General features: G+C 40.8%; 1 protein-coding gene across 14 annotated transcripts in view; it reads left to right on the top strand.

Annotated features, from left to right (window-relative positions):
* The first annotated feature begins 174 nt into the window (after nt 1-174).
* Nucleotides 175-12,969, top strand: part of LOC121875834 (serine/threonine-protein kinase mig-15-like) — a 102,801-nt gene continuing 90,006 nt past the window's right edge. For 11 of the 14 annotated variants that reach the window (XM_042380536.1, XM_042380543.1, XM_042380540.1 and 8 more), the window contains exon 1: nt 175-443. In XM_042380536.1, coding sequence (XP_042236470.1) covers nt 390-443 — 54 coding nt within the window. In that variant the 5' untranslated portion in view covers nt 175-389. The remainder of the gene's footprint in view (nt 444-12,969) is intronic. The other 3 variants (XM_042380545.1, XM_042380544.1, XM_042380546.1) reach the window with 2 other exon arrangements.

Genomic DNA, 12,969 nt, shown 5'->3' with positions numbered 1-12,969 from the left:
TAAGGTTGGCTTCCCTGGTTAAATTGTATTAACATCCATATATTACCTTCTATATCTAAGAACTTATACTCTAACTATATTATTTACTTAAGATTAAATAAAAAAATGAGATAATAAATGGAGGATTATTAGTTTTAAAAGAAAAATATGGAGGTAATATCCAGGATGGCAGTAGTCAGGGGTGTAAGGGACAGACAGATCGCCATTTGTGCTGGGTGTGAGTGGAGCTTACGTGCAATTACAGGATTTATTTGCTATTTGAAGTGATAAAAAGGTGCTTAATGTGTACCCAATGATGAAGGAGAGTATATATTGTGTGTAGAGATGCAAGTTATGTGTAAAAGCATCTAAATCTAAGAGCATTTTTTTAAGTTTTTGTCTAGATCAAAATGGCTCAATCTGTGAACTGTAGCTTGGATGACATCGACCTCAATGCATTAAAGGTAAGGGACTTTTTTTATTTCTCATCTGTGTCTTGAGTGAATCTGTCAAGTTGGTTTTTTTTGGAGTATATACCAGTGAGAATAAAGTGAGGTGAGGGTGTTAGAGATGTGAGTGTGGGCAGCGTCTCTCATAATGGACACACGCTTCCTCCACCACCACCCACCACCGCACCTTAACATCCTTCATCCTCTCATCCAATATAACCATTTTTGTACGTGTTGAATAGATAAATATGAATAAATGATGAATTAGTGAGTCTACCTGTCATAGAGACTACCTGTCAACCATCTCAGCGACACTTGACAACCTTCATCTCACCTACCTGTCACTTGATAATTTATATTCGATCCGTTAATTAAATACTTTTGAGTAAATTATGAATCGGAAAAATTTACACTGAGTATGTTAGTGTGATTGGATCTTTCTTTTATAATAGTCATGCAATATCTCCCACCCTTCACCTTCTGTCATAATTACGTGTCATTGTGTGGTTACTTGTTCAACACTACAGTAATAATGAACTGGAATAAAGCCTCATTAGTTTGGTCTTACTTTTTATGTCTGACTTGGTTCCCCCCCAGCCTCTTGACAGCTTCTCAATAACCTTCTTCCTCTGTAGACTCAGTTAATGGATATAATGAATAACTGATGAATCGGAAATATTAATCCTGCTATTTAAACAGTAGCTTACAGTTTATGTATTCATTGACACCCTCTTTCAGTTGCGAGTACAGTACAGGGGATGAAGCTATGTGTTTTATAAAGTACAGGTGCTAGGGAAGTACTTTTATATTCATTGTAGCTGAGGCTGTCACTCGGTGGGCAATAAACCTACTTTGTTTTGATATAAGTTTTTGTCCTTGAATGTGGATTTGATATATACAGTTTATTCTAATATTTCTGTTAATATCTCCAAGTGGCTAACAATTAAAACTACCGTATGTCCATCACAGGAAACTAAAGGTCGTGTGTTTTACATGTGTTTGTTTTGGTTGGTGGCTGCTTTGTTTGCCTGTGGTCTTTAATGGTTTAACCAGTCAACAATAGTTCTGCTGGATCTCCTTTTCTGGTTAATTAATGTTTTATGATAGTATGCTGTAGTGTGGAAAGTACTGTTCGGTATTGAACTATTAAATGTCTGATAATGAAGTAACAGAATGATTTCAGAAAAACTATTTAATAAATCAACAAAATATATTGGCTATTAATGCAACAAACCCCAAACTTCATTTATCACCTTGTGAAAATTAAAGAAAATAAAGTTTAATACCAAAGACGAAAAATCAAGCCTTAACATAAACACAGTTTGAGCTCTGGTAGATGATGTAAGTTTTGTGAATGTTTTTTTTAAAGAATAAAGGTGTGTGAAAATTTTAATAGAAATGAACCAAACACTGGCTGAACTAACTTCCTAAAATACTGCAAAATATTTTCTTTTATGTGTTATATAATGTGAGATGATATCAAGCCACTCATCATACAGTAAGTGGTCTGGGCTTTGAGGTTGAAAAGTGAGGAGATAAATTATATCAAACATTACCTGTACTGTACTGTACACTATTAAATGTACCAGTACAGGTACAGTACTCACTAATAATTAAGTTTGTATGAGTATAATGAGGTGTTGTTTAGTTAAAGTCTGAACTTTTACAATACATTATAATGTACAGTACACCAGTGCGTGGTGGTAATGTAAGACTAGGTGAGGTTTGATTGGGTTATGGGAGAATAAAACTTGTATTGAAACTCTCCCAGTTAATTTTAACTGGTTATTCTTATGTTATTGCTACATTCATCCAATCCCCCATTTTTTCTACCTCATACATTAACTGTTGGGTATAAGGTCACTTATTAAATTAACTACTTGTACACAAAGTAGTTTCCTGCCAACCTTATGTATCATACAGTAACATGCATTACCCAATATATTGATTAAAGTTTAGTTTGTAATTATTGAATGTCTTAATGGTGACCTTTCTCCCAGCCCTCACACATTGGACCACACCCACCTGCAACCCTCAATACCACATCCGCCTTCCACCCACCTACTACATTCACCTGCCACCTACCCACCATGCATACTACCACACCTACCAGCCACTTACCACCAACACTACCACACCTACCTGCCGCCCACACTACCACACTTGCCTGCCACCCACACCACTCCCACCTGCCACCCACACCACTCCCACCTGCCACCCACAACATCATGCCCACCAGTTACCCACATAACCACGCCCACCTTTCCACCTAACTACTGTATCCATACCACCAAACCCATCTTTCCCTGCCTGGTACCGATAGCTATCCCAGTTACCACACCTGCCTATGGTACTCTCACGTGGCATATTGCTGTCTACTGTACTAACATCCCATTTTAAAGCCAATATGAACTGGAAAAGTACAAAGAACATTCACCTGTCATTTATGCAGGCAAATATACCAACTGCTGGGAAGACTTGAAGGCACCTTGACTGTAACTATTCCCTGGGATGTGAAAGGCAGGTCTTGTTGTATGCATGGACAATACTCCTTAGGTTTGGTCTGTGGCTGGAAAAATGGTGATTTCCTAGAGTGAGGGGCACAGTGTGATGAAAGAAATCCAATTGTTATCGAATTCAGTGAGTCTTGTGGGGAAACTTCTGAATGTTGTCAAGAAATAGTGTGATAAGATTCTTCAGTATATTTGGGATCTGTCGACAACAACATCCCTGTCGGTCGGTGAGAGTGTTTCTGGGGGAGGCACTGTTGCAGACTGAACTGTGGGGATAGCGATCTATGCCGGGTTTAGCTAACTTTTATTGCCGCAAGTTTGAAGGACCTGAAGTTTAACATCTCAGTTTGATTTGCTACAAGGTAAATTAGGTTTAATATACCACAGTTATATACTATTATCTCTGGTCCTATATGTGTGTGTCTAACTTGATTTATACCAGGGTTAATATATATCTTCTTCTGGGATAGTTATGTAAATGCTACAATTCTGTGTTTCTTAGCTCATAAAGAAGTAGTACCTGTATTGGGGGTATATATAATTTCAATTTTTTTTTTTTTTTTTGTATTTGAAAAGATGGATTCCTTTGTGCTGTGTTCCTGTGAGAAGAGTTGTCATGTCAGGGTATATATTATGTATTGGTATGTACTGTACCACAAAACTCTGAGCACAATACACTAGACTCATGCTATACTATCAGAGTCTGTTTGCTGTTTATAGTTTTTCTTTATCATCCTGTAATGTATCGTACAGTATATTGCTATGATGCTGGACTATCTTAATTACTTCCTTTTGAACAGGAAGTTGAATTGAAATAGGTATATAAGCATTTAGACATCCTTATGTTGTGGAATTACACAATATCATAAAAAATAAAATGTCAACAGGCTTATTGATGTCACTGTGATGTAACCTGCTCTCTCCTTCCCTGGGTGAACGTCTCCAGAATTCTAGAGAGCTTGTTTAGCATAATACTGTACTGTACCGGTACATTACATTGCATGAAAAAAATAGATTGTGCTAAAGGTTCTCCACTTTACACTGTTTCCCACAATTTTTGAAGGCAGCCACCAATTAAGACTGAGCAGAGACTTAAGTAGTGATTTTAGTTTCCTGTGATTGTTAGTTACTAGTGTATTTGACCAACTTTAAAGATGCAGTTCTGTATTCACGATCCAATGCACGATCCAGTATTTCAAAATGAAATTAAAAAGCATGTTTGACATCCTTCATATACATGGTCTGTTGTGGTGGATGGCTCGCTCAACGTACATTACAGCAAGTAACACCTCACTAACCCTGCCTGGCCATGAGATTTGAGTTTGTCTCTCTTGGGTTGAAAGTCCAGAGAGCTACCACTGAAACATGGCCTTTGCAGGTATTGTACCAGTAACTCTCGTGGTATTTGTTCTCTAGTTCCATTTGCAGTAGGCATACCTTAAAGTTCCAGGGAGCAGCGAGGGTGGAATATAATGAACGAGATATTGGTTGGTGCAGCAGATGAAGTATAAAGTGAAGCAGAGGAGAGGAACAGCAATAGGAGACTTGATGGTTTGCAAATAAAGCTAATTTTACGTGGCCTACATTGATGGGTGATTCTAGGATTAGCTATTTCTGTATCTTGGAGCCCAGCTTAGTGATACTGGACCCTTGTGTATTTAAATTGTTGGCATTGGTTGGGTCTGAGTGTTAAGGCATGTTTTTGTCCTGTGATGGGTCTTTTATGTCTGCTCTGGAGGTTGCTGTGCATTCCTTCATGTATACAGTACACCCATTTTGTTGGCCACTTTTACATGGTAGTTGCTGTGTTGAAGACAGTTAATAGTTTCTTTATGGGGTCCAGATGTTTTCTCTTGGATTTCTTGGGAGTTGTTTGTGCTCAGGTGATATTGATTATCGCCAACTCCTCAGGAATCCTGTCACCTGTTTCACAGGAGTGTGACAGGAGAGGTTTTGTTGTTCCCACATTCACTGGAAAGCTGTGCTTCTCCGAGAAATTTGTCATGGATATCTTTTGCTTATGACTCAGATTTTTTTTTTAATTATTATGATCTTCCATCCATTCCGTACTTTAGGTTGAGAAGAGTCTGTGGCTTACTAACTTTTAATCAGTGACTAATGTTTATAATAACCTTCCTTGAGTCTTGCTCTTTCATTTCCTTCTTCACCCATGTTTAAGTTAGGTTCGTTAGCTCTATTTAGGGTGCTTGGCTCTTTTAATCATTTTAATGGTCTTCATTAGACCAAGCTGTCCATTGCTGTAAGGGATTTCTTTGGGAACTGTACTAGCAGATAAGTATCTACCAGTTGTCTCAGGAAGTGCACAGTTCAGGAGAATTGTAGGTCGATTGATTCATTCCCTTTCTGTCACATGGCGGGTCATCATTTACTGCCTAGTGTTAAGTGATGGTACTGTAATAACACACCCTCTCACTTTTCTAGCAGACATTCTGTAATGCGAGTCATGTGGGTGAGGGCATCTAGCTAGAAATGGGGGAATTGGTCATGAACTCCTGTTTTCTACCTCTAGCTCAACCTGGATACCCAGGAATTTGACATGATGGCAACCTTTTAACTGGCGACTGGTTTGTACTGTATTAACTAAATGGGCATGAACACTAATTAAACCTCCAGTCTCTAAGAGGGCACCTTTGCTTCTCTTTTTATGGCCAGTGGGAGTGACAAGGAAGGATGGGTGATGATAAGATCATCCCCAGCTACCTCTGGGGATGAGGCATGGTCGACCAACTCTCCCACCTTAGATACATGCTGTACAGTAATGAGACACACCTGGCTGTGGGCTTACCTAGAAAACGGAATCAGTTTTCTGTTTTTTAATCTGCTTTCATTAAGAGGCCAACTGTAAATGGTTATTAAACCTGTAAATTTGGTAGATTACAGTATCGTAACTACAGTACAGAACTGTAAAATGGGTACAGTTTCCCTTGACATGTTTTCATATATTTTGTGTGTACAGTAGCTATAAACTATATAAAAACCTGGAAAAGGCAGGTTATTTTAATATTTTTGATTTTGTAAAATTAACGGTAATTATTTTGTAAAGTAAAATTTTGGTTGACACAGTTCATTACTATTGTTACTGTATCTTTTTTGTACAAAATACATATATTGTACAGTACTGTAGGCCTTTATTAGGTTCAGTTTAATATACTGTATTTATATACTACTGTATATACTGTACTGTACAACTATGGTCTTTGAAATTACTATATACAGTACTAAAATTTATGTACAGTACAGTATTTTTTTTCATTACTGTATACTGTACAGTATACCATACAGTATATACTGTATGCTTACAAAGGTCCATTTCCTTTAAACTGTACAGTATTTATCTGCACTCTACTACAACACCTAATTTTGTGGCAATAGATCACCATTGACTTGTTCCATTTTTGCCACAAAGTGTGGGTTAAATTTAAATATCACTTATCTGTATCATCCTGCACACTATCCAGTACAGTATTTTATATTTCCTAGCCATTAAGGGATGTCTTAACAATTGTCTGTCCATCTTTAGGGATAAGCTTGTAAAATTTTATTTGGCTGCCAGGTTTAAATGGAATGTCTTGCCTCTTGGTAAAGTGATGTACAGTACAGTATATAGATGAGGGATGTGTGTGTTGTGTACAGTACAGTCCATCACCCACTTACTAGGGTGAGGGGATATACAGTCTTCTTCAGATGATTGTAGCCCAAACTGTATTATACAATTACTGTATAAATCTTTCTGTCAACCAGTGTACCTTTGTGATCAGCCTCTGTACATGTGAGCACCTCCACCACCAACCTTGTTCTTCAGAAAATAATTAAGACAGTCTTTCTTGTTCAAGGACCCAGTTCAAGGACCCAGTTTAAGGACCCAGTTTAAGGACCCAGTTTATGGGGCAGATTACCAGCTCCCTGGAAATAACCATGTATCTTGTCATGCAGATAAACATAATGGTGCTTGTTGATGGAAAAGGAATTGAGTTTACATGTGATTATTCAGTTAGCAGTTTTTCAGTTGTGGCACCTTTTCTTTTTTTATTTATTTATTTATTTATTTTTGAACATGTGACATTTTGTCATGATTGAAACAGCAGCTGTGTGCCACCTCGGTTGTTCCTGCTGGATGTAGGATAGTGTCTATTGGGAGAGTTTGTGTTGCACGGGGATCAAGGAAAGTCTTGTAAAACCATTTATGAAGAACATTTTATAAAACTGGAAAATCTCTTTAGTAAATTTCTTGGAAAGCTTCTCTTTATGAAAAATTTCTCTTTTGTACAAATTACTAAGGAATATTGTACTGTACTGTATTACAATACTTGTCTGAGTAGGCCTAACATTGTACCATCTAAAATAAACGGTGTTGCAATTTTGAAATGTTGACAAATATTGTGGAAACTAAAGTGTGAAAAATATGATAAATAAAATACAGTAACACAATTCAGGGCATTTGTCTTTATCTCACCTCTTGTGCCACCCACCACATCACCTTGGCCACTCTGCACTACCACCTCTTGTCTCCTCCACCGACTGGACTCCTAATCAGACCAACTTTACTTCTAGTAGGTCTCTTGCACTCTTCTAGCATATATTATTCACGATGCTCGGCCTTCCTTAGTAACACGTCCACGAGTCTTAATTGTTAGTAAACCATGAAGGTATCAGAAAACATTGGTATTCATACTGTTGGCAGCACTTGATTCACCCTCTGTTAGTGATACATGTTAGTGTTGTGTATCTTTTGAGCCTCTTAACATATCCCATTGTTTTGTGTAAGTTGATACACCGATGGCAGTGACAGCTACATGTCTCCAGCGACCACCTCCACTTATTTACCAACTAGGTTATTTTGATTTCATCGTGCGCCGCTTAGGATGTGGAAGTTCTAACGATGAATATTCCTCCCAACTAAAGATGTTTAAATGCAGCTAACTTATTCATGCTAAAATAAGATTAATTTTAAAGTTGCATTAGCATTACACTGAGAAGACCTTGACCATGAAGTGGATATGTTCACCTAACACCAATTAAGGTACAAAATCTTTCCCAAATGATCCTGTAGTCCATTTTAGTTTTGCTTGGTGTTAAGTGAAAGTGTTGAGAGCTCATAAAGTGTTATGTGTTATTTTGGAATGATATTCTTTGTGTTTTATGTCAGAGTCGGTCAGGTAGGCAGATTCCTACATCTTCAAGTGCAAGGATTATTTATCACTGGAACCTTTGTGAATCTACACCCAGGATGTATTGTTTATCGTTGGTCACTGATACGATGGTTATGTTGTGTGTGGTGCAGTTTTTGTTTTCCTTCAGATTTTTTTTTATACAGTAGTTGTATTTTTTCACTGTAGTGTAGTTCAGATGTTTTTTCATTCCTCACTACTTGTGACATCGTTGTTCAGTATTATGATGGTGCTGAAGTGGGTGTTTTCTTGAGAGTTAATTTAATATCAGTCAATGTGGTTGTGGTGTTTATAGTGGGTGGGGGAAGAGCCTAACAAACTGGTCAGCCATCACAGTACAGTACAGGTAAGTTAGCAGCTACTGTGGGGCGTATGGAGAGGATGATGGTCATACACCAACCAATTCAGGGGCTCTCCACCCAGTCAGTCTGGGTGCCTCCCCGAGAAAAAAAAATATAGGACTGTGTTAATAAGACTATTATTTTATTATTGGAGAAATATACTGTATGTAATGATGTTATGAGGCCCATTGCTCCTTTGCTGGTCATACTGTCAGCTTATTATAATAATGATATATATATTTTCATACAAGTTTACAGGTATACAGTTCAGCATGTGTTTAGACAATGCAGGTATACAGTGTAGCGACATAGACTGTTCAGGTACCGGTGTACATAAACAATGCAGGTGTACAAACGGTAGTAAACCAGGGGCAGCCAACAGTCATTAGTGCTTATTTACAAAAGGGTTTTGTGCGGTTGAGAACTAAGATTTGATGCTTCATAACCCTGGCAGTTGATGCAGCTAAAGCAACAGCAGCATCCAGTATATACAGTGCTGTACTGTACAGTATATCAAGTGGTCTTCAATTATGTAGGGATTTGTGGGAGGGTCGACTTTTGATAAATATATATACCCGGTATACAGTAGAGGAATTTACCTAACTTCATGGAGAGAGGTAAGAGAGAGACAGAGAAAAAGGAATGGGAGAGGAAAGAGGGGGGAAGGAAAGTGAAGTAAAACAACTTAGCCTAGACAAGGGAAGACTTGGGTGTTGTACAGTGAGCGAGGTAGCGGGGAGGGTAGGTGGACCCACGTCCCCGGCTTGTTCACGTGTGAGGGCCATCGATCCTTCCTCCCTGCCTGGCCAGCCTCCCACGCCCTCTCTCCCTCCTTCCCTCCCTCCCTCCCTCCTCTCTCTCCTCATCCTCCTCCCGCCCGTCTGCACACACCCTCCTCCTTCCCTCGCCCCCCATATTACCACCCACACCACCACCCTTTCCATCCCACTGCTAATACCACACACACCTTTCCACAGGTAATTCCATGCAGCCACCAACAGTCTTCGCTTGCAACAGCTGTACTGTATCCCCTTCCATATCTCACCACCACCACTTCCTCCACCCACTGCTAGTACTACCACCCGCACCACCACCTCCACCCATTACTAGTACCAACCTCACCACCACCACCACCCACGACTAGTACCACCTTCACCCCCACCCACTATCACCCCTCCACCTACCATTACACAATACCCACAGCAAAAAACAGTGCTTATTATAATGCAATCAGCTTAACAACTAGATTATTGTTACTGTATTATTATTATTATTATTATTATTATTATTATTATTATTATTATTATTATTATTATTATTATTATTATTATTACAGCACAAAGGAAATAAATAGCAGTAGACCGAGCTGTAAAATAGCACTGGGCTAAAAATAGAAATATTCAATACCTACAATTTATTTCGCTTTCTTTTTGTTAGAAGGTTAGATAAAGAGGTTATATTGACCTTTAATTGGGGGTTAATGCTAATTTGGGTTAGGTTAGGTTATTGTGGTGTTGTATAGATATTGAGTCTCTCTCTCAGTTCTTTATTTAGGCTTCCATTGTATCTTGGGGGGGGGGGGTCGTGAAGTAAATATATTGATAAATAAATAAGTAAACAACAAGGCAGAAATCCAATCACGTTTGTCAAATGAAATAAAAAAAAAATCGACATACATTAATTGATGGATTTCGGCGGCGAGAAATGGATTATTTTATTTTTTTTTAGTGATTTGATTTATTGTATTTATGAATGAAAACCCCGGGATTAATTTAGATTTCTTCGCCCGTTGTGTTTGTGTGTACCGACGGAGACCTACGGTAGAAGGTGATGCCCTGGAGAGTGTAGAGGAGGAGAGGGACTTCCTGGTTTCCTCTCTTGAGACGTGAGGAGAAAGTATTGTAATGTGAAGGGGAATTAGGGGTTGAGAGGTGTCATTATTTCCGTGTGTGTATGTATGTATGTATGTATGTATGTATATGTATGTGCGTGCCATTTGATTTCTTTAGTGGTTACCCCGCCACCATTGACTGTTTTTTGTCGACTGTGAGTGGAGTGTGACTGTTTGGACGTACAGTACACGGTGGACATGGCGTCTGACTGTAATATCCACAAGGAGAGACTGATTTGACTGTAACAGGTGTGCATAAAGACTGAGTGACTGACCGACTGACTTACCAACTGCCTGACTAACTGAATATGGACCTCCTACCGAAGTTCTCAAGAGATGTTCAGTTTCGTTTGTGGTCAGGGAGAGGCTCTCTCTCTGTGTGTGTGTGTGTGTGTGTGTGTGTGTGTGTGGTGTGTGTGTGTGTCGTTATGAATGCTACAAGTGGATCATTGGTGTGTGTGTGTGGGCGTGGGTGGACAGAGATGTGGGTGGGTGACTTGACAGAGATGTGGGCCAGGCGTGGGTGACTTGACAGAGATGTGGGCCAGGTGGCTTGACAGATGTGTGCCAGGCGTGGGTGACTTGACAGATGTGGGCCAGGCGTGGGTGACTTGACAGAGATGTGGGCCAGGCGTGGGTGACTTGACAGAGAGTGGGCCAGGCGTGGGTGGCTTGACATGTGTGCCAGGCGTGGGTGACTTGACAGATGTGGGCCAGGCGTGGGTGGCTTGACAGAGAGATGTGGGAGTGGTGGCTTGACAGATGTGGGCCGTGGGTGGCTTGACAGAGATGTGGGCCAGGCGTGGGTGACTTGACAGAGATGTGGCCAGGCGTGGGTGGCTTGACAGAGATGTGGGCCAGGGGTGACTTGACAGAGATGTGGGCCAGGTGTGGTGACTTGACAGAGATGTGGGCCAGGCGTGGGTGACTTGACAGAGATGTGTGCGACTTGACAGAGATGTGGGCCAGGCGTGGGTGGCTTGACAGAGATGTACAGGCGTGGGTGGCTTGACAGAGATGTGGGCCAGGCGTGGGTGGGCGTGGGTGGCTTGACAGAAGGCGTGGGTGGCTTGACATAAGAGGTATGGGCCAGGTGTCATTATAAATTGTGTGACTGTGTGTGTATCAGGTATGGGTGGGTTATAGCGTGTGGGTGGACAGCCAAAGGTCACCAAGGGGTCATGACGTGCCAGGTGGGGTGACACTGGCTGGCTGGGTTGGCACTCTCCCCGGGGGTGATGGAAGAAATAACCCCAGGGTGTAAAGAAGGTGTGGTGTTGTGTTGAACCACGTGAGAAGGAGTGTAGAATACCCCTGTCCCCCCCCCCTCAGCTGGTGCCAGAGTCGTGTGGGAGGAGACACAGGCACCCTTGACCTTCCCGGGGTGTTGTGGCACTGTGCCTCTTTAGTTACTCCCACCACCATCACCGCCGTCGTCGTCGCTGCCTCCTCCTCCTCCTCGCGTCTGGCTGGCCTCACCAAGGTGATTCACTCACTCCCCCATCTTGTTACATATCTGTTTCCGTATTTTCTCCTCTCTCTCTCTCTCTTTCTCTCGTTCGCTCACTATATACCTTCCACGTTCTCCTCATCTCTTCCTCGTTTCCTTACTTTTTCCTCCCTCTTTCCACTATCTCAACCTTCCTTTCTCGTTTCATCACTTCCTAATAGCGTCATCGATACTGTATATGTGTGTGTGTGCGCGCGCCGGTTATATTGATATGAACCTGTCCCTCCTACCTACCTACCTGTCTGTCTGTCTGCGTCTATCTGGTAGTCTAGACATCTTCAGTTCACATCTCTCCGTCCGTCGAGAGATTGGAACATTTTAGCAAGGTTCCCCACCTCCCCCTCCCCCCCACCTCCCCTCTCACCCCTCCCACCTCACCACCCATGGCAGGTCAATCATCAGGTATATAACGTGTTGAAAGGAACTAGGTCACACCGCCTTCATTTTCTACAGTGTACAGTATATACGGGTAAAGTAGGTCACACGCTTTGACATTTCCACAGCATTGAGTTAAGTGAGTTCAATTAGTTGGCGTCTCGTTGAACATGAGCGTCTGTTCAACCTTCTGGAATGGGCGGAACTACCTGTGGCGTCTGTGGGGTCGACCTTTATTTATTTATTTATTGATTGTAGGTACAGTCACCCAAAAAAGTCCTGTAGCGAACCATGAACCCCGAGATTCAGATTCGTGAACCCGAAGCAGTAGACATTGATACATTATTCTGTCCATAAATGCTTCGGATTCAAGAGTCTGAATCTCGGGGTTCATGGTTCGCGACAGGACTTTTTTTTGGGTGACTGTACGTCTTAGAATTTGTTGAGTTCAAGATTATGAAAAGTTTTTAGGTGTGTGTGTGTGTGTGTGTGTGTGTGTGTGTGTGTGTGTGTGTGTGTGTGTGTGTGTGTGTGTGTGTGTGTGTTACCTACATGCGTGACCTTGTGTTGTATCATCGTGTATTTTGTTGTGTTGTATTATAATATAGGAGTGTTGTATCGTGTATTAGTGTGTTGTATGGTGTATAGAGGCATTGGATGATGTATTAAAAGATGTTGTATGATGAAATAGGTATTGTATGATGTATAAAATAGTGTATGAA

Source organism: Homarus americanus, unplaced genomic scaffold (assembly GCF_018991925.1).
Source record: "Homarus americanus isolate GMGI-L3 unplaced genomic scaffold, GMGI_Hamer_2.0 scaffold10188, whole genome shotgun sequence".
NCBI lineage: Eukaryota > Metazoa > Arthropoda > Malacostraca > Decapoda > Nephropidae > Homarus > Homarus americanus.
Note: the sequence above shows the minus strand (reverse complement) of the source record. Positions and strands in the feature narration are given on the sequence as shown.